General features: G+C 45.8%; 1 protein-coding gene across 2 annotated transcripts; it reads left to right on the top strand.

Annotated features, from left to right (window-relative positions):
* Positions 1-3,929: 3,929 nt before the first annotated feature.
* Positions 3,930-19,784, top strand: SEC22C (SEC22 homolog C, vesicle trafficking protein). 2 transcript variants are annotated; one of them, XM_066626937.1, is made up of 8 exons: positions 3,930-3,974; positions 6,578-6,787; positions 9,164-9,327; positions 10,427-10,606; positions 11,611-11,729; positions 12,711-12,776; positions 16,008-16,202; positions 18,042-19,784. In XM_066626937.1, the coding sequence occupies exons 2-8, from the start codon at positions 6,606-6,608 to the stop codon at positions 18,147-18,149; spliced, it is 1,014 nt and encodes a 337-aa protein (XP_066483034.1). In that variant the 5' UTR covers positions 3,930-3,974; positions 6,578-6,605; the 3' UTR covers positions 18,150-19,784. The 2 variants fall into 2 exon arrangements, with proteins under 2 accessions (XP_066483034.1, XP_066483035.1); XM_066626938.1 differs by having other exon boundaries at positions 17,645-18,134.
* Positions 19,785-20,972: the final 1,188 nt, after the last annotated feature.

Raw genomic sequence — 20,972 nt, 5'->3', positions numbered from 1 at the left:
ATGCCATTATTTTTGCAAATTGGGTAAGCGCTGTGAAATACTGTGAAAGCCTGGGTGTGCATTTGCGTATTTAATAGCACTTTATATTGCAAGTAGTAGAATCCACTAGCCAGTCCTTTCAACATTTTATATTTCCTAATTCTTCTGATAAATCTTTGGCCTGATTTCTGTTGGAAATTAGGTACAACATTGGCTGCAGGACACGGGGGGGGGGGGGCGGCAGTATATTGCCCAGAAGACAGAGGGTCCAGAGGCTGCATGTCTCAGAGATCCTCTCTTGCAACAATTTTCAACCTGTGTGCTGCACAGTGTGCTGTGAAAAGTCCACAGGTGTGGCACAGGTGTTTGGAGCAAAGCAGTTGAAAATAGCTGGAGAATTCCTTTTAAGTTCTGTAGCTCTGTTTTTAGGGAAACTGTCTGCAGTAACAAATTGTCTGTTCACTGGAATAGGAAGAGGGACAAATACTACCTTCAGTTGCACTAGAATCAGTCTCCTGGAAGCCGGAACCAACATCACAAGAGGTGAAAACCATAGAGGCCAATATGCTGTAAGAAGAAAAGCATTTAAAACCAATGCTGTGGCCTATGGGAGTGTTTCCCTACCTTGCTTCCTCTCTCCCTACTGACCTTCCAACAGGCAAGATCTACTAGCCTCATGAGCTCTGCTAGCCACATGGAGTTCACCATGTCATTAGCTCACCCATGCAAAGGGAGTAGCTCTGGGATTCCCCATTCCTAAGTTTAGGAATCTGTACTACCAACAGCGATGTACAGGTTTCTCTGTTGTCAGTTGAGCTTTATCATTTGAAGCCTCCTCTGCTCCGGCTTTATTGTAAGAAGCAAACTAGTGGAGGTTGATGGGGATCAATCGGAAAAAGGATCTTCCACCATATGATTCTGTCAGTGCAAATTAAATATGTGTCATTATGGTGATAAATGGGTAAGTAACCACAGTTGAGTTGGCTGATCCATGTCACAAATCCCCATGATGAAGGAGGCCTGTATCACCCTATCTGACTGCAGAATGGAAAAAGAGATAAGTTGACCACAAAATGGCTTGCTATGATTTCACCCCTGTGCTAGGAACTTTAACAACATTTACTACCTTGACACAGACTTGGAAATTTCCCTTTGCTGTGAGCACCTGGTTCAAGGTTTGTGTTTTGTGTATGAAGTAGGTTTGTATATAGCCCTATACTTTTGTCTGTGTGCAATTTTATTTATTTATGCATTTATATCCCATATCATTGTCCCTAAGAAGGGCTCTTGGAGCAGCTAACACACTTGTTGTCATCCATAAATCTCGGAAGACTATGGTATCGTGCTCTGAATGGTGGTTCTGGAACAGTGTCCTCTCCAGTGTGCGAAGCCTGGGTAAAGTAGATATGGAGGATAGACTGTTATCCATGCAGCAAATCCCCCCTCTCCCCATCACTGAAATGGTCCAATGGAAAGGCAGAAGCCAATACAATTGGTTCCAGCGGCGTCGCAGGAGTTGCCAGAACGTGACTGTGTTCAGCCATGAACTGCCTCAGGGACTCGGGCTCTGGATTTTGCCTCGAGGTTGACTCCTGAAACCTTTTTCATAACTGGATGTAGCCACAAGGCAGTGGAGGTTTGGGATCAGTTTTCCTTCTCTCAGATGAGCTGTCTTCCCAGACTGAGGAGTCCCATCTACCCAGTGGCTGTTTAGTCGCCTCTTGCGACAGGTACAACCAAACTGAGGGCCTATTCTTATCCCCCAGCCCCCAGGGGTTAGCTAACACAACAAATACAGAAAAAAATATATTCCTAGTAACACAATCAATAGCAAAGAAAATTAAAAGGCAGAAAGTAGGGCTGGCATGCCAAAACAAGCCTTATTTAATTTGCCATCCTAGGGCCCAATCCTATCAAATTTTCCAGCCCAATTGTGCAGCCACAATGCAGCTGCAGGGCAAGGGAACAAATGTTTCCATTCCTTAAGGAGGCCTCTGTGACTGCTGCCCCACCACAAGATGTAGTGCATGCCCCATTGGCACGGCTGCACCGGCCCTTGAAAACTGGATAGGATTGGGCCCTAATTCTGAAAAGTTAGGTTTATGATAAATCTTCCAGGCACTGAATTCCATACTCTAGGCACTGCTACTGAGAAGGGCATATGCTGTCTTCCATACACCACATACACTGACACACACTGCATTGTTTGCTGATGCCTGAAGCACATGGATAGGTTTGTGTGGATGTGCTTGATTTCACGGGTGATTATGTTCAAGAGTTTCTAATGAGGTGCACGAATATATATGAAATATGATTGGCAAGACACTATGCAATTTGGCTGTAGTATTAAGGATGGCATAAAAGCAGTTCTGCTAAACATACAGCCTGTCTTTGGGCATCAAAAATGGCGTAAGGTCTCATCTGTGGTCTGCATAGGGAGACACTGCTTACTTTTCCCTGGTTCTGCTGCTCCTGTGCTGCAGAGCAGTCCAAAATTAAGCAGGTGAAGTTTTTCCCTGCAGTGGGGTGATGAGCCCAGCATGATACCAGCATAGGGAAGCCTGGAGATCACTGCCTTGCAAGACGGGAAAGCAAATGTCCACTGGTGCCAATGGCTCACAGAAGCCATGCTCTGCAAGATGATGGCAGTGTAAAAGTTGAATGATGCAGATGCAAAAAGCAGCAGGAGGCTGCTTGAGAGGGACACTGTGTTCCTGCACGGAACATTTTCTAACTCAGTGTTATCAGAGGTATAAGTAGGGTGGAGCTTGAGGGGCATCTGCCCCAGGTACTACATGGGGTGGGCCTGTAAGGCGGTGACTTCTGGGTTCTCCTTGGAGGAGGATGTGCTGATGGCTTTGTGCCCCCGGTTCCTTCTTCTGTGAGCTCCTTGGAGGAAGGTCAGGAGAGAGGTGTAACTAGAAGCTCATGTTCCCAGGGCAGTGATGTCACATGACATTGTGATGCTACTTAAGCCAGCACCTCCTCCTCTTCCAATGAGAACCTGGAAGTGGCTTCACAATGTCATGTGGCATCACGTCACTGCCTCTGGGCGCCTGGGCCTCTAGCTACACGCTGAGCGTCATGCAAAACATGCGGCCCATCTTGAGACAGGCGAGATTCGGCTTCTTCCAGGTGGGCTCTGGCTGGTCATGGAAGCTGCTCTTGGAGGGGCTTCACCCCCAGAGTTTGATTCTCAAGCACCTCCTGCCGGTCCCGGCCCCCAGTTCCATGTACGAACCTTCCTCTCTGGCTCTTGGGCGGCCATCCTATACTCACATTTTCCTGCGAGTAAGCCCCACTGAACACAGTGAGATTTACTTCTGAGTAGACAGTCATGAGCTTGCCATTAGGCTGCAGTTTCCTGGGAGGAAGGCCCACTGAACACGGTGAGATTGATTTCTGAGTAGACATGCCTGGGCCTGCTCTGTTAGGCTGCTGTCCTATTCAGCATGCTCACCTGGGAGTAAGTCCCATTGAAATCCATGGGGCTGACTTCTGAGGAGACCTGCAGAGGCAGGGGCCCAGTCCTGTGCCTGTCTACTCAGAAGTAAGTCCCACTATAGTCAATGGGGCTTACTCCCAGATAAATGTGGAGTGGATGGCAGCCTCAGAGCCCAGCCCTGTGCCTGTCTACTCAGAAGTAAGTCCCACTATAGACAATGGGGCTTACTCCCAGGTAAGTGTGGAGTGGATGGCAGCCTTAGAGAGCAGTTCTATTTAGGTCTACTCAGAAGTAAGTCCCATTAGAGTCAATGGGGCTTACTCCCAGGAAAGTGTGGACAGGAGTGGAGCCTCGGAGCACCGTTCTATGCAGGTCTACTCAGAAGTAAGTCCCATTACAGTGAATGGGGCTTGCTCCCAGGGAAGTGACGGGCGGAGGGCCAGAGCGTCCCCGCGCGCGCCACTCTAGCCGCCCGTCTCGGTGCCCGGAAGTGGCGTTTGTTGTGGTGGCGGCGCCGCTTGCCCGGGAAGGCGACGCCGGAGGAGGCGAGGTGCGCGCCGCGGGGCTGGAAGGGCGCCCTGGGGGCTGCTGGGCGGCGGCAGGGAGGGGCAGGAAGGGCTCCGGTGGGCCTGCCTGTGTGTGGAGGGCGGAGGCCTGGGGGCCGAGGAGGGGCCTGGCTGAGGAGCCGGGAGTCCTTCCAGGGGGGTGGGAGGGGAGACCTCGCGGGGGGGGGGTCTAGATGACCTTAAAGCAGCGGTTTCCAAACTGTGGGTCCGACTCAGAGCCCTAGTGGGTCGCAACCCAATTTTGGGTGGCTCACCAAGCTGACAGGGCAGGTGAGGCTCTGGGCATCAGGGGTTAGCCAGCTGCTTCTGGGGGGGGGAGTCCTGCTGCCGCCTGGTCACCATTGCAGCCCCCCCCCCGCATTTATAACCCAGATGGGCTCCTAAGGGTACTGCTACTCTGGGCGGGTGGGGGTGGGAGGGGCTGAGCTGGGAATGGCTGAGGAGCTGGGAGTCTTTGCAGGGGGGAGGGCAGGAGGGGAGATGGGGGTTGTTTAGATGACCTTAAAGCAAGGCTCCAAGTGGACAGCAAGGGGTTGGTGTGGTTGTCTTGACTGAGGCATATGCAGAGTGCCAGCTGGGGGAGGCACTCAGGAGGGTCCCCACCACCACTGTGGAACATACAGGCATCCCCCACCCACCCAAACTACCATTTTATTTGTTTAATGCAGTGCTCCCCAAGCATCCAGGGCTCCTGTGTTTTCTTCTTCCCTTCAGCCCTGTCCTAGCCTAGAGCACTGGTTCCCAAACTGTGGGTCGGGAGCCACTGGTGGGTCATGGCCTGATTCTGGGTGGGTTTCCAACGGGTGCTGGAAAGATCAGATAGTTAATTGCCTCAAGTCCTGACGCTGTTGAAAAATCAGGTACTGTAGCTGCTGATTGCCCTGCAAAGAGCTCAGCTCCTGCCTGCAGTGCACAAGATAGCTGGTAACTGCCCTGCAAGGAGCTGAGCTCCTGCAGTTTGCAAGCAAGTGTAAGTAGAGAGAGAGGAACTTCGAGGAAAATTTGATTTCATGCATTAAAAATCAGTCACTGCAGTGTCTTCATTGGGGGGTGTGAGGCTGTGGCGTAGCAGGAGGGGGCAGAGCACTCAGGCGGGCAAGCGGCTCCCCCTTCGGAGCCATTTCTGGCGGGGGGGAGCAAAACGGAGCTGTACGGGATCCACTTTTTAGAATGAGAATCTGTCAGGACCCACTGGAAATGATGTCATGACTGGAACTGACATCATCAAGCAGGAAAATTGTTAACAATCCTAGGCTGCAATCCTGCCCACACTTATCCAGGAGTAAACTCAATTGACTATCATTGTTAAAAGAATATACATAATAGCCTGCAAAGTACAGATCTGTAACATTTCCCCAAATGCAGTCACATACCATGTTAGCATCAAGTCTAACATATTAAAATTAAAATATTGAAATGAGTGGGGTGAAATTGAAATCCACATAGCGGGTCCCAACCCACAGTTTGAGAAACACTGCATTACACCATGTTGGGTCTGTTAGAAGAGGCTGTGTGTGAACTTGCAGAATTTAGGGGTGTCTTTCTTCTCAGATACAGTAAGCCCTCACTTGCAGTTGTTTCATTCAGCACTGTTCAGTTTTAAACTTGGTCAGCAATTCAGTCTTCTGACCCCTGCATCCTCTGAGGCCGCACATTGTAGGGCTACTAGAAGCAGCTTCCAGGTTGTGGCGGGCCCGCGACCCATTTCCTTGGCCTTGTCCTGCCTCAGAATGCCTTGCAGGTAGCTTCCACAAGACCTTCAGGGATGTGACAATGCTTTGTGGAGTGACAGGAAACTCAAGAGAATGTTATTGAGCCAACCTACAGTAAAATTAGTTTTGTTATAAGTTGTTTCACCTAAAGTCGCAGTTTCCAAGAACCCACAAGTAGATTTGGATGACCTTATTTGGACATCCAAAATCCAGACATTTTTGTCCGAGACTTTTAAAAAACTTTCTGTAGTGTGAACACTAGAAAGTTTTCTGCTTATTCCTGTGTGCAGTGCAGGTACATGCTGTAAGTTCTGTTCCCTGCTCTGTGGTGTGTACCTGTATAAACTTTGTTGAAAAATGTCAAAGAGGTCAGCGGACATCTGTATGAGTAACAGTGGAAAGAGCAAGAGGAAGCATTTCTCTTTATATTAATGCAATTATTCCTGATGAATCCAAAATCCAGACTCCTTCCCATCCCAAGCAGTCAAATTAAGGGTACTCAACCTGTGTTGACAACTTTAAGTGAGGACTTGCTGTACAGCCCAGCAAGTCAGTGAGGCTCACAGTTGGAGTTATACTTTGGAACTGGGCTAAAGTCTTCTGAAATGTAGTGCATTTTTTATCTTGTAAGATTAGACATGGGTGTAGCTATGCAGTTGCTTTGCAGACCTTACAATGTAAGCATTGTAATGGATAATGGGGTTACTGTGCTGTGCTTCAGTGCCGTGTAGCTTCCTTTTGGCAAGAAATGAGAAATCGCAATCCCATCAGTACTACTTATTTTCAGTTGCCTGAAAACAAAGAACTGAATAGGCTCTTACTTGCATAGCCTATTTAATTTTTGCTTTAAACTTTCTTAATATACTTATTTGCAGGCTGTCCCCATGAGTTCTCCTGAGGAGGATGTCCATGATCCTCTTTGCCTGCGTGGTGCGGGTGAGGGATGGACTTCCACTGTCTGCCTCCACAGACTTTCACCTAGACCAGGACTTCTTGGAATGCAGGAAGAGACTCAAGTCCTTGTCATCCATTCTGTTGCAGTATCCAGAACGTGGTACAGCCAGAGAACGTGACCTCAGTATACAGTAAGACACAGTTCGACTTGAGATAAGTAATAATATAGTCTCCAGGGATGGATTCTAGAGCATGCCGAGACTGTGGTAATGTGGGTTCCTGTCCTGGCTTTTACAAGGGACAAATCTGACTGTTGGGAGAAACTATTGAAAGAACAAGTAAACTGTTGGGAGAAACTGAAAGGGAGAAACTGTTGAAAGAACAAGTAAAGAATGTTATGGGAGCCTTAAATGGAATGAGCTCTGCAGTTTGATAAGCTGCTCTGAAGTGCTGCATACACACATCCTGTAGCCAAGATCTTAATCACAGCTGTTGCTGCAAATTCTGTACCAAAGTAATCTGGATTCTATATCAGGAAAAGCTGAATTCTGTCACACTTAAACCAAACTGTGAACACTTGCAAAGATCAGCTTATTGTGTATATCATTGTTGCTGCTGGTCCTTGAGAAGAGCAAGGAACTCGGCTTTTTATTCTTAATAAAAAGAAACATTCTTTTTATTGTATTAGTACTTTACAATGCAGCTTTGAAAATTTGGTCTTTGACTTTCAATATATGAACCAGCTGGTCATACCATCAGACACTGGGTAACACAGTCTGCTACCTATTCAAATATCAATCCAACTTACAACTGCAAGTAGGTTTATATACATGTAAATGAAATCATAGTCTATTCTCTTCCTGTTTCCCTGCCTCAAGTCCTCTTTCCATCCTCTCTTGTCTCCTTTATGTTTCTAGATTGTGAGCCCCTAGGAGTAGGAACTGTCCACTCACCTGTTGTAAAGCACCATGTAAATAGATCTTGTGACATAAAGGAGATGTGGGAATGAGTTGAACTGCCACGTTGAATTGAGCCCACTATCTCTATCTCTGTTAACCCCCTCTCATGGTTTTTAAAATAACTACCAGGGGATTTTACAATCCTGTCTGCTTTGATCTAGTTAAAGAAATTCATTTTCATTGATAATGAGGGAAACTGAATGCTGACCTCAGTTGGTCTGATCCAGCAGCCAGGGAAGTACAGGTGCAGCCTATTTATCCACGGATTTTTTTTATCTTCGGATTTGTCTCGACAAGAATGGGGCGGGGGAACTGAAATTCAGACACACCTTTGCCTCCTTTGCCCTGCACTGGAGTCTCGCTCCATTTCCAGGCAGCCCAAAACACTACAAAAAGGCTCTGCCTCACTCAGGCAGGGAAATAACCCTGGAGCCCTGGAAGAGGTTCCCCTTGCAAAGGAACAGTAACACTCCTGGAGCCCCTGAGCTAGGGAAGGGGGGGCCCCAAAAATCTCTGTAGCCAGAACATGTGCAGCAAGGTGGAGCTCTCTCTCTCACTCACTCACACAGGGGCAGGTGTGGTAGCAACAGAGAAGATTGCTTTAAAAAACCCAGGGAGTGTTTGCCAAATCCCCCCCCCCCATTGAGATGGTGCAGGCAATCACTGACCCAAGCAAGCCTTCCCACCAAGCAAAGCATGAGATATAGCCTACAATCCTCTCCACACTTTCCTGGGAGTAAGCCCCATTGACTACAGTGGGACTTACTTCTGAGTAGAAATGCATAGGGCTGGACTCTTAAAAACTCAGCAGGACAGCTGGCAACAGGGAGGGCTGAGTATGGAGGGGATTGATAACAGCTGCCTTAGTTTCCTTCCATCTGGAAGTGTCAGGCTGCAGTGTATTTGTGTAACTCTATGGAATTTAGCATGAGTTTTTTGTTGACTGTAGTTGGTTTCCACTCTTGGGTTATCTTTGAGCAGCTAGTGTTCTATTACTGTGACTGACAAAACCCTGCCTGCTTGTCCCTCTGCGTAGTCCTTGCAATATAGTATATCCATTCTCTTGCAGACTTCACTAGCTCAGCTTCAGGCAGTAGTTTTGTTTACAAATGAAGTCTTCTCTGAATCCCATTTCTTCATAGGGCCATAAAAAAAAAAACAATCCTAGCCATTTTAACCCAAAGATGGAATGTACACACTTTGTACACAGTGTACATTACACTGGAATGTAAATGATGCTAACCGACACACACTTAAATACCTACAACATAGTTTCTCAGCAGCAAAGTCATCAGTTCAGGTCTCTCTCAATGCTTATAAACTGGTACCAAGTCACTTCATGGTTACATGTAGGATAAGCATTTATCTGTGCCTGTGGTTTCTTTGAGCAGTCTTGCCTCTGCTAAGATTCACAAAATGTTATGTTGCATGTATGCTATACAACTCTGTGCTTGTTCGGCAAACAGCACTGTTTCTTTTTTACTTCGATGTTAAGATCAGATCTTTGGTTATAACACACAGATTGTTTTCAGTACACCCTTTGGTTTCTCTGTTCTGTTTAGGTTTCATGTGGTACTGATGGTTAATTTTGGATCTCTTTCTGCTCAGCTTCCATTCTTTAGGTGATATTGCCTGCCTGGGCATCTGTGCCAGCAGTTATCCAGCCGTCATGGCATTTTGCTTTCTGGAAGCGCTCCACTGGGAATTCGCTGCTTCCTATGATCCTGCAAGTGTAGGACTGGCTTCCAGACCATATGCCTTTCTTGAGTTTGGTGTGTAAGACACATGCTCTCCTTTTGTGAACTAATAGTAGTGTTAAAATACATTGGGTAACATGGTTATTTGTACTCACTGATGTACCCTTGTGATCCTTGATTATTTTATTTGCTGAGAGATAGCAGAGGAATGTTAGTCTTTCCCTAACAATGAAGTAATGTCTTATTAACATAAGCTTTGGTTTACTCAAGTAGGTGACTGATTTAAGAAATAGCAGGATACACAGCCTGATCACCTGCAGGTTAAGCCAGACTTCATCCAGAACAATGCAGTTGATTGAAGCTGAGGGTTTTTCTTTGTCACAGCATAAATACCCAGTGTGTTCCTCCCTGCTGTGAATTGTATGCTCATTCCCACTGATTCTTGTCAGTGTGCAGGTGGAGCCTGTGTTCAGCCAGACTCAGCCCCACCTGAACCCTCATAGGGAACCAGAGCTGTGCTCTAGTCCCCACTGGAGGACTTCTGAAGCCCACAGAGGCCATGCACACATCCCCAGGCCTCAGAATGCCTTAAAAGGCATAAAAAAGTCATTTTTGGTTTCCCTTGGGAAACTGGAAGTCACATTTTTTTTAAAACTAGGAGCTGTTCTGAAGCTCTCAGAGGCCGTGGGCGGACGTGCACAGTCTTTGCGGGCTTCAGAAAGCCCTGGGGGGGGGAGGGACCGAAGCTCAGCTCTGGTTCCCTGCTGAGGGCTTAAGGAGCCAAAAATCATAAATTTATTTATCTCTCATTTTCAGTATCCACCGGGTGTCTGAGAAGAATCCCCTGCAGATACCGAGGCCCTACCTGTGTTTGTAGCTCAGATAGCCCACCTGAACTCTCTAGCTAGTCGTTTTGCACTTTTTTAGCCCCTGAGCAGGCGCTTTATTTCTTTCTGTGGCCAGTGGCTACCAGTTATTCTTTAGAAGCTGTTTAGAAGTTGTCTTGAGAGGTTTGCACAGTTCCCTAGGCTGTGTATAAGCAGTGCTAAATAAAAATTCCATGTAAATTGTGCCCTGTGAATATTCTTAATTCTGCAGATGTGCCTTATTTATATAATATTTTCTTACACCGAATTGTATGATTGTGACCATTTTTCTTGCTGCCATGTTGCAGACAATGTCATTCAGAAAATCAAAAGCCGCTTCAATTATACGAACTGCTTGCAGACCAAGTTCAATGTGGAAAAAATCCAAGAAGAGCTTCACCTGCGGCCTCCCGCACTCATAAAGTTGGAAGATGCCGAGCTGAGGAATGGGATGCTGAATGGGCATGCAGAACTTCATGTGGAGTCTGGTAAGTTTCAGCACCCCACAGTGAATTCATTGCTGGTAATAGCCAGGGCTTATTTAGCACAAATGAACATTAATGTAGTTTAGTAATTGCTTTTGCTGAAGGCTATAGTGGTAACTGGAAGCGAACACATGATAACATTAATGTATAAGTTTGTGATAAATCTATGTGGATCCTGAGCAGTTATCAAGACAGTATGTAGAAACCACCTGATGACACAGAATGAGATCGAAGTTCACAACAGCAACCTGCTGTCTTTTGCAACTCAGGCCAACTCATATGAATGCAGTAATGATTATGGTGAGGTTTTATAGTGTTTGAAGTGCTTTGCATACATTGTTCAGTTGCAACCCTGTAAGGTAGATCAGCATTGTGATCCCCATATTGCAGATCAGGGAGCTAAAGATGAGAGAGCAGTGCCATGCCAAAGGTCACTTAGGTAGCTTATAGCAGAGATGAGAGTCAGACTGGGGGCTTCCTGAATCTTAGCCATTCTGCTCCGCAGGCATGGTGGATGGAGCCAAAACAAAAGAGGCATCTGCATGTGAGATGTGAGATTTCCTGAGTTAATACTTGGGGTGGCTTTACTCAGGATATCAACTCTGTTGGATGTTTCTAGTCTTAGTGTAAAGAGAACAAGATGATGATCTTGATACAAGTAGACCATCTCTGTTGCCTTTGAATCAGAACTCCAGATGCTGGTGTGTCTTGTCAAGCCTTCAGCCTTCTGGTGTGGCCTGTCAAGCCTTGAGGTCTCCCTTGTGTACCTTCACTGGTAGAGGGATGTTTGCTTAAGGAGCAGTCACTTCTGTTGTTTTGTTTTCATTTCCATATTTCTGAAATCCAGGAAGAATTGTAGGAATAAATATGGTTGTAACATGGAAGGTATCTAGGCCAGGGAACTGTGGGAAGCCGTTACAGATACTGGACTGCTCAGGAAGCATGGGAAAAGAGTGTAAGCTTCCAAGCACTCCCTTGATTCATTTTCTTCTTGAATTGACCTGAAGCTGCTGCGTACAGAATGCAACCTGTGTCTGCCTTGGGAATCTTGTCTCTAGTCCTCAACATCATGTGCGGAGCTCTCAATCTCATTCGAGGAGTTCATCTGGCAGAGTATTCATTTCAGGTAACTTGAGTGATCGCAGGATTTCGAATTACCCAGGTCCCACCTCTTAAGGCCCAATTTCCACTATCACGTTGGACATAGTGCAGTTACTATGGGATGACCTTACCTTGCCAGGTTCATGGACATTTTGGAGGGGGGGGGAGCTCACTCATATGGCTTAGTAATGTGACACTGAAGTCTGAGCACAGTAAATTGGCCAGTACTTAACTGCCTAGAAATCCAGTGAAGATTTGTAACTCACAGAGGTATAAAATGTAGTCATCTACTCCAAACAATAATGGGAGCAGCAGAAAATCCTCCTTGTTCCCAGGCAGAGTTAAATATGTTTGTAAACTTGTTTATTTTTCTCCCTTTAGAATCTCAGAGGTAGTCTTGCACTAATTTACCACATTTTAACCTGAAAGTCTGCATATAGGCACATCAAAGTTGGTCCAGTAAGAGAATATTTCAGCTGTTTTGTACTCCTGTTAATGACATTCAGGAAAGATTTAATTGAGCATAAGTACTCTTTTTTCAAAGGGACTGTAAGTACTGAACTCTAAAGACATACTGTTCTGCAGACTTAACAATGAAATAGTAACTTTACACTTTTAATATCCCAGTGTTTCATTGTTTTTTACTTTTTTCTTGGTTCTTTCATGATGTAACTTGCTAGGTGCAGTTTATTCTGATATCTGTTTCTTATGACATAAATCCTGGTTTAGTTCTCGCCTGATCTAATGGAACCTCTTGAAAAGATGTACATCTTAAAACTAGTTTGATCAGGTTTGTAAGTAGCTACCCACCAAGTTACCTCTGACAATGAAAAATCTCTCTTAGATGACCCAGAAGAGAATCATTACAAATTCTTCCCACTGTCTTTAGGTAGAAATGATTACCACAGTTATAGAGGGGCTAATAACTTCCTTTGTGATCAAATAGGTCCATGTAGTTATTTGAATGGCTCAGTTAATTTGACTTTCAGATATTCTCTTTCAACAGGAAGATCACAAAGGAATTGGAAATGTGATAGCGTTTCTGCTACCATTTGTAGCCTGCTTTGTGCTGGTAAGTATTTTTTTTTCTGCTTTCTCTGTCTTTTGGTGGTGCTTGTTATCCTTCCCTTGACAGCAGGTGTTGGCAGCCTATGGCCTGTGGGCCGGATCTGGCCTGCCACCCAATGTCCTCCAGCCTGCGTGGAGCTCAGCTTGGGAGGCAAAGCCTCCTGCCCAGTTTGCACTGGATAAGGCATGGCAGAGCCACTTGTATTCCACAAGCCGGAGCTCTGCACAGTGCTTCTGGGAGCTTGGAAACCCAGAAGTTTGGCAATGATGTGATGATGTTGTTGCCAAACATCTGGCCCCTTTGCCTGAAAAAGTTGCCAACCCCAGCTTTATGGTGTTGTGGCACTTTAAAAAGAAAACAGAGAGGAAAGTATGGACTTACACAGGACTAAAAAATTATTGATTTCAAGGCAAAGTTAGATACAGTTCATTCAACAGCTAACCCCCCCCCCTTTTTTTTCTTGAAGCAAATTTTTACAATAATCAAAATTTAGCAAAATGTTCTCTAAAACTTGAAACCATGCATATATGCATAAGCATATTCCCATATTCCATGAACCAATAAAAATGGGAGCATGGGAACCCCGAGACACACCATAGACACTTGTCTATAAGTCAATCTCATAGATAAGTTGAGGGCAGGTTTTGAGCCAAAAATTCATGGAATTTTCTATGACCCTCAGATAAGCTGGGGATTAAACTTAAGGAGATGTCTGAGTTTGACTAATTTTGTCTGATTTTACCTGAGACCAGATCCTGAAAAATAACCTACTAGTAATTGCTACCTAAGAACTGTACAGTCTTTAATTTATTAAAAACATAGTATTAAAAACACAGTATGCATATATAGCGAAGAGTCCATGACTCGCTGCAGTACAGAAGTGTACTCAGGACGCAAGCTCTGTAGACCTGGATCTTGGTATGTTCCGTCAGCTTCTTGTTGGACCAGACTCTCTTTGTGAGTCTGGAAAACGTGGTAGCTGCTTTACCGATGCGCTTGTTTAGCTCGGTATCGAGAGAATGAGTGTCGGAGATCGTTGAGCCAAGGTACACAAAGTCATGGACAACCTCCAGTTCATGCTCAGAGATTGTAATGCAGGGAGGTGAGTCCACATCCTGAACCATGACCTGTGTTTTCTTCAGGCTGATTGTCAGTCCAAAATCTTGGCAGGCCTTGCTAAAACGATCCATGAGCTGCTGGAGATCTTTGGCAGAGTGGGTAGTGACAGCTGCATCGTCGGCAAAGAGGAAGTCACGCAGACATTTCAGCTGGACTTTGGATTTTGCTCTCAGTCTGGAGAGGTTGAAGAGCTTTCCGTCTGATCTGGTCCGGAGATAGATGCCTTCTGTTGCAGTTCCAAAGGCCTGCTTCAGCAGGACAGCGAAGAAAATCCCAAACAAGGTTGGTGCAAGAACACAGCCCTGCTTCACTCCGCTTCGGATGTCAAAAGGGTCTGATGTGGAGCCATCGAAGACAACAGTGCCCTTCATGTCCTTGTGGAAAGATCTGATGATGCTGAGGAGCCTGGGTGGACATCCAATCTTGGGGAGAATCTTGAAGAGGCCGTCTCTGCTGACCAGGTCGAAAGCCTTTGTGAGATCTATGAAGGCTATAAAGAGTGGCTGTCGTTGTTCTCTGCATTTCTCCTGCAGTTGTCTAAGGGAGAATACCATATCAGTGGTGGACCTGTTGGCTCGGAATCCACACTGCGATTCTGGATAGACGCTCTCTGCAAGTACCTGGAGCCTCTTTAGTACAACTCGGGCAAACAGCTTTCCTACAACGCTAAGGAGAGAGATGCCGCGGTAGTTGTTGCAGTCACCCCTGTCACCTTTGTTCTTGTACAGCGTGATGATGTTTGCATCCCTCATGTCTTGAGGTACTCCAGCGAGTCATGGACTCTTCGCTCACAACAGGAGAGGAAACTGAGCGCTTTCCACATGCGCTGCCTCCGACGCATCCTTGGCATCACCTGGCAGGACAAAGTTCCAAACAACACAGTCCTGGAACGTGCTGGAATCCCTAGCATGTATTCACTGCTGAAACAGAGACGCCTGCGTTGGCTTGGTCATGTCGTGAGAATGGATGATGGCCGGATCCCAAAGGATCTCCTCTATGGAGAACTCGTGCAAGGAAAGCGCCCTACAGGCAGACCACAGCTGCGATACAAGGACATCTGCAAGAGGGATCTGAAGGCCTTAGGGATGGACCTCAACAAGTGGGAAACCCTGGCCTCTGAGCGGCCCGCTTGGAGGCAGGCTGTGCAGCATGGCCTTTCCCAGTTTGAAGAGACACTTTGCCAACAGTCTGAGGCTAAGAGGCAAAGAAGGAAGGCCCATAGCCAGGGAGACAGACCAGGGACAGACTGCACTTGCTCCCGGTGTGGAAGGGATTGTCACTCCCGGATTGGCCTTTTCAGCCACACTAGACGCTGTGCCAGAACCACCTTTCAGAGCGCGATACCATAGTCTTTCGAGACTGAAGGTTGCCAATACATGCATATATAGTATGTATACGTAGCATAGCAAAAACAGTATTAAAAACAGTCTCCAATTTAGTAAAAACTGTGATCTGTCTCATAGTTCATAAGATACATTTTTATTCATTAACTTTTAAAATTGTATTATTCACAACCTTTTTGTAAACACTTTCAGAGTAAGGCCACAATCCCATTCACACTTTCCTGTGAGTAAGCACCATTCCCTTTCATGGGACTTACTTCTGAGTAGACAAACTTAGAATTTGGCTCTGAGTGCACTGTAAACAGCATACCAGTAGAACCATTAATCAAATTCTCCTTTAAGGTGCCTGGTATGTTAAGCCAGAGGCTAATACAACACACAACTTAGTTCACATAACTGGGTGCATGGAATGCAATTCACAGCAGAGAAACAAGCAACAAGGAGTGACTGAGCAAGTAGCTGCACATACTGTTGTTGCAACCTGATTTATTCAGAAGTAGACCCTGTATGTATTCTGATGTGACTTTTTTTCTATGAGTGCTTTAGAACAGTTGTCTTGGGAAATTTAAATGATACTAGAATAGTGCAGTTATTTCCCAGTTTTGGTTCTGGGATAGTTCTGCAGTTCTCAGGAGCAAATGTGGTGTTGAATGTGGCACTTGGTAGCCCATTAACAAAGTGCAGAAATACAGCATTGAAAATGAAATTAAGCACTTGTTCTTATGCAGCTCTGTTGTTGAAGTTCTCTTTGGTCCTCTTCCTCTTTTCACAGTGCTACCTCTACTTGTTCTACAGTTCAGCAAGGAAGATAAAAGTCTTTGTACTGTTTGTCACCATCTGTCTATGCAACATCTATTTGTATGGATTAAGGAATGTGTGGCAGATCCTTTTCCACATAGGAGTGGCTTCTCTCTCCTCTCATCAGATACTGACACGACAAGTTGTGGAGAAACAGCCAGACTTTGGAGTATGAAAACAATCATGGAATTTCTTTTGTGGTTTTTAAACACTTTTTGCCGGGGGAGGGAGCACTGCTGGTTAAATAGCCTAGGTAACACGGTGGGTTTTTAGCGGTGATTCTCCCTAGAAAGTGGACTTTAGCAAAAACAGTCATAGTTTCATAGCACTGGAAAAGATCAGAAATTATCTGGTCCAACTCAAGGCAGGATTCTCTACATGTCAGATCTCCTGTGTAGATGATAAGAGACCTCCCAGGGACTTTCTGCGTGCCCCTCTGGGCTTCTAGGAGAAGGGGTTGCAGTTGTAACTAATCAGGGACAACTAATCTGGATGACAGTATCCCATCAGCAGAGAACAAAATATGAGGTACAGATCATGGATGGTGTCACATTACACTAGAGGGGATGTGATGAGAGAGCCTTACAGCAATGGTTGATGCTGCAGGGATGCTGAAATTCATGAGATAGCAACCCTGACTTCCAGATCCTCGGTATGCTCTCCTTGAAGCACTATTAGAGTCAACTTATGCACATCAGAATTGCATTGTGTGCTTCTTGGCTTGTGCCACTTCACACTGCAGGCAAGGGGTGAAATCTTTGAATTGGCACTCAGCCTTCCCCCCCCCCAGGTTTCTTGTACATAGGTACGTAGAGAACAAGCTTCTTTTAGGGAAGGGTTCTAGACTTGCTCAGTCCTTAAAATGTTAACTTTTTATGCAGGGGAGCATTCAGACCTGTGAATTCTCCTTCTGCCACTTGGCACAGTCCAGCAAAATTTTGTTCATTGTTTTTAGATTGGCTCTTATAGCATTATTTATGTCTTTATTTAAAAATTTCAGTGAAAATACCTATATCTTGGCCTGGCCCACTCTTCACTAAGTTCCCCTTGCATTTCCACTCAGCCTGCTTTTTGTGTGAACTGTGTTTTAAACTGGGGCTTACTGGCCTTTCTGGCTGGAGTGGTGCCTGACGTGGAAGTGCTGAAACAGGAATGGACCACACTCTTGCTTTTTAAGCTTCTAGAATCAAGCAAGAAGAGGAAGTACAGCACCTTGGCATCGGGAGCACCTGTACAATTCATGAGGCTGCCACTGCTTTTGCAGCTGAAATGATGCTGTGGCTCAGTTTTTGCTGTGGTTAATTTTTGATACCTGGTGCACAGGTATTCTCTCTCCTACTACTTAAAAGTGGAGGCATGCTTTGTTCTTAGTTTAAAAAATACATTTTTCTCTCCCCTCTCTCCATCAGAACTGTAGGATTAGCAACTTTCTTGCAGCTCCAGGATGGCCCATTTAATGCCATCTCCTGGTCTTGTTCCACTTTGTCCAGTTGTTCTGAACTTGGGGATGGGACTCTCCTTTCTGGGCAACGGTACTGCTCCTGGGATTCTGTTGTGCCTGCAGCAGAGCCTGCATCAGGGAGTCCTAATACATTCTTACCTCCTATCTAGGAATGATATTGCTTATCAGTGGCAGAGGCAAAATCAATGCTGCAGAGGACCTGCTGCTCCAGTGGACCTAGAACAGTTGACACATCCAAGTAGATGGCTTCAAGCCCTCTTACAGCACCCAGTTTGGGAAGAGTTGCTGTGGCACCTGTTGACACCGTTATGCCCCAGTCTATTTAAAATGGCAGCCCAAGGAGGAAAGGAGTGCTCTAGAAGAAGTGCATTTAAACAGACCTCTTTGTTGTAACCCAGTAGCCAGACACGTTTGCATTGTGTAAGTTGTTGGTGAACTTGTGCTGCAGGTGTCACAGTTGGGAGCTTTGGCACATCCAGATGGGAGCAGGAGGGTTTGTGGGGCCTCGGTCTGACCTGTTTCATACCCACTTTCTGACTTCCTCAGAGACCAAAGCACAGAGGAGCTCCATTGCCCATTAGTCCTTACTGTGGTGGTGAACCTGTATCTGGGCTGTACCGCTCCACGCGACAGATGGTGGACTCCTACGACTGAATGCTCCTCAAAGAACTACTACCAAACTTAGCAGACTAGATGCTGAGAACAGCATGAGCTAGAACTCTTCTCCCAAACCTCTTCCCACTGATGTAAACTCCTGTTGATTCTTAACAAACCCCTTTCTTTTGTAGTAATGAAAAGCAGTCTCTTCCACGAGAGAGTAGAGCAGGTTTTCTCTCTCTGATACCCTCATTGCAGGCTGGTGGGGTTTTAAAATTTTGTGATCCAAGTTTACCATTTGAGCATGCACTTTTGAAAGTAGTGACTAGAACTGCACTTCTCAACTTTTGCTGCACGGTATATTCCAGTATTTAATATGTGGAAATATATTTACCAGCATTAACCATTTGTGTACCCTTTTGATAACTTTTGGAAGACATTGTTTTTGTGTAAAGTTTTGATGCAGTTTTTCTTGAAGATCTGTCCAATTGAGAAGCTACTGTACAAGATACTCTCGTATGTGGTTGCTGAGGTACAGTGAAGCGTTAGATTGCACTGTTGCCAAGCAAAGTATTGCACAGCCATCCTTGTTGCATGATCTGTAGGATTCATCCCTTGGTGAGGATTTCCACTTTCTCTCTCAACTATTAGTGGGGATGGAGAACTAACTTTGTAATTTGCTGGCAGCCTGAAATGAGAGCTGAGAACATGAACAATTCTCTAAAATTTAGTGTTGTGCCATATGGAAATTTCATTGCTTATTTAACAGCTAGCGCTCACATCCTGCTTACAAACAGGGTCCATATCATTCCTCCCCCCCCCAAAAAAAAACTATCACTTCACTGTCCATTTTCCTCAACTTACCATGTCCCCCTTATAAGCAACACCCCGTTGGTATGCACTCAATCTGGGTCTAAATCTTTTTACAAAATAGAAGATGTTTGAAATTTTACTGGTGATCCTTGGCAAACATTTAGGGGAAAAAACTTGCCATAGTTCTTGAATTTGTATTGCTCCAGAATGTGGATGGGGGAATTGCACTTGTGTACACATACATAGGAAATTAGCTTTGCCAAGAGAATCTCCCTGTGTCCTGGTTTTTCCAAAAGCAGGGAATCTTTCATGTGGCAAAGTGTTTGACCACGCTGTCTTCTCATTGGGATTTAGCTCTTACATAAAAGTCAAAATGACTGAAAAAAATGGGGATTTGGTTGACCAAGGAAATGAAGAGCTTGAAATATTGCTGGCTAGTGAGAATTTGCCAACCTCACGGAGGAGGGACTTCGGTGTGGGTATTGTTTGCATGCTGGGTTTAGTGTTAGAACAGAACGAGCACCTTTGGACCTGCCCTCTTGGGTGAGCTTTATTTAATCACTCAAGCCCTAGCACCCACTGACTTGCATTCACACCATACAGAGAGGGCCCATCCTTGGCATTGCGTGCTTTACTATCTTGTGCCCTCTCACCACCCCAGTCGGGTTAAAAGATGGCTCTTTGTTTTGCAGAATCAGGCTGAGAATGGTTTGCATGGAGCTGCCCAAAGGAGGACTTTGGGCCAAGATCACCACTCTATCCTCCAGATCAGTGGTTCTCAAACTTTTAGGAAGTGTTACTCCTTAAGTAAGTCTTTGCGGGGGAGGAGCAAGGGCAGTGACACGGTACCCAGGATCCTGTCGCTAAGGTGGGGCAACGGTGCTTTTACTTACTGGGGGCAGCAGCAAGGAGTGGGAGTTGTGGGGAGCCCCACATAGCCCTCCCCAGGGCTCCCAAAGTGTTAGAATGTTGAGAAACCAGTTTGCAGGAGGCGGTTTGCGTGCGCTGTTTCTCAACACTAACCCTCGGGGAGCCCTGTGGAGGGCTATGTGGGGCTCCCCGCATCACCTGCTCCTTGCTGCTGCCCACAGTAAGTAAAAACACCCCGTTGCCCCGCCTTAGTGATGTGAACCTGGGGGTCACGTCTCTGCCTTGCTCTTCCCCTGCCCCTTAAAGGGATGGGGGAAATTTTACACAAACCGGTGAGTTGCAATTCACCAATCTGAGAACCAGTGCTCTTGACCAGTGGTTCCCAAAGAGTGTGCTGTGGCACTGTTAGGTGCTGTGGCAAACTCACAGGGGCACCACAGGATGTCCCTTGTGGCCTCTTCTTGGCTGTCCTGGGTACTGCCATCATGGATCACACAAGGTCTTTCGCAATCCAAGTTGGTGACTCCCAGGAGAGCCTGGAAGATGTTTTTAGGAATTGCTGCTCTAGAGCACAGTGTTCATTCTTTGTTTTGGTATTGCATCTTTTATTGGAGGTGAATAATGTTTTTGATATGCTAATTTCAGTCCTTCTAAGAGAGTTTCCTGCTGTCATAGTAGTGCACTAATGAGACTTTTGAGAAGACTTCAATAAAATGGGAATTTGGCGTGAGTTTTCACAGAAGTGGTCAAACTGGGATGCAGGCAGGACCCTGTATAACTGAATGCTCCTCTGTCCAAAATAATTCCCAGCACATCAAAAACTAGCATATCACAAAGAAGGCCAGATCAGACCTCTTCAGTCTGAGATAACTTTCCATATGGAAGCTTTTAAAAAATACGGTGTAACATGAATCAGGTGAGTCCCTGCTTAGAGTCTGCAGTGATATAACCCAGGCACTGGTATACCATCCCAGTGAGGTTTTAAGAGACCCCTCCCTTGCTTGAACCACAGTCCAGGACTCTGCAAAGTAGCCTTGCTGTTTCTGTGCTGCAGCTTCCTCCTCCAAATGTTATCTGCAATTTGACTGAAGTTTTTTTAAAACAAAAGAAATTGTTGAGAGCTTTAATGAAAAGGGGCAGAGTTGAGGGGATATTGTAACTGCAGCTGCAGAACAGCCTGTTTTTTAGTGCCACCAT

This window comes from Tiliqua scincoides, chromosome 5 (assembly GCF_035046505.1).
Source record: "Tiliqua scincoides isolate rTilSci1 chromosome 5, rTilSci1.hap2, whole genome shotgun sequence".
In the NCBI taxonomy this organism is placed as follows: domain Eukaryota; kingdom Metazoa; phylum Chordata; class Lepidosauria; order Squamata; family Scincidae; genus Tiliqua; species Tiliqua scincoides.
Note: the sequence above shows the minus strand (reverse complement) of the source record. Positions and strands in the feature narration are given on the sequence as shown.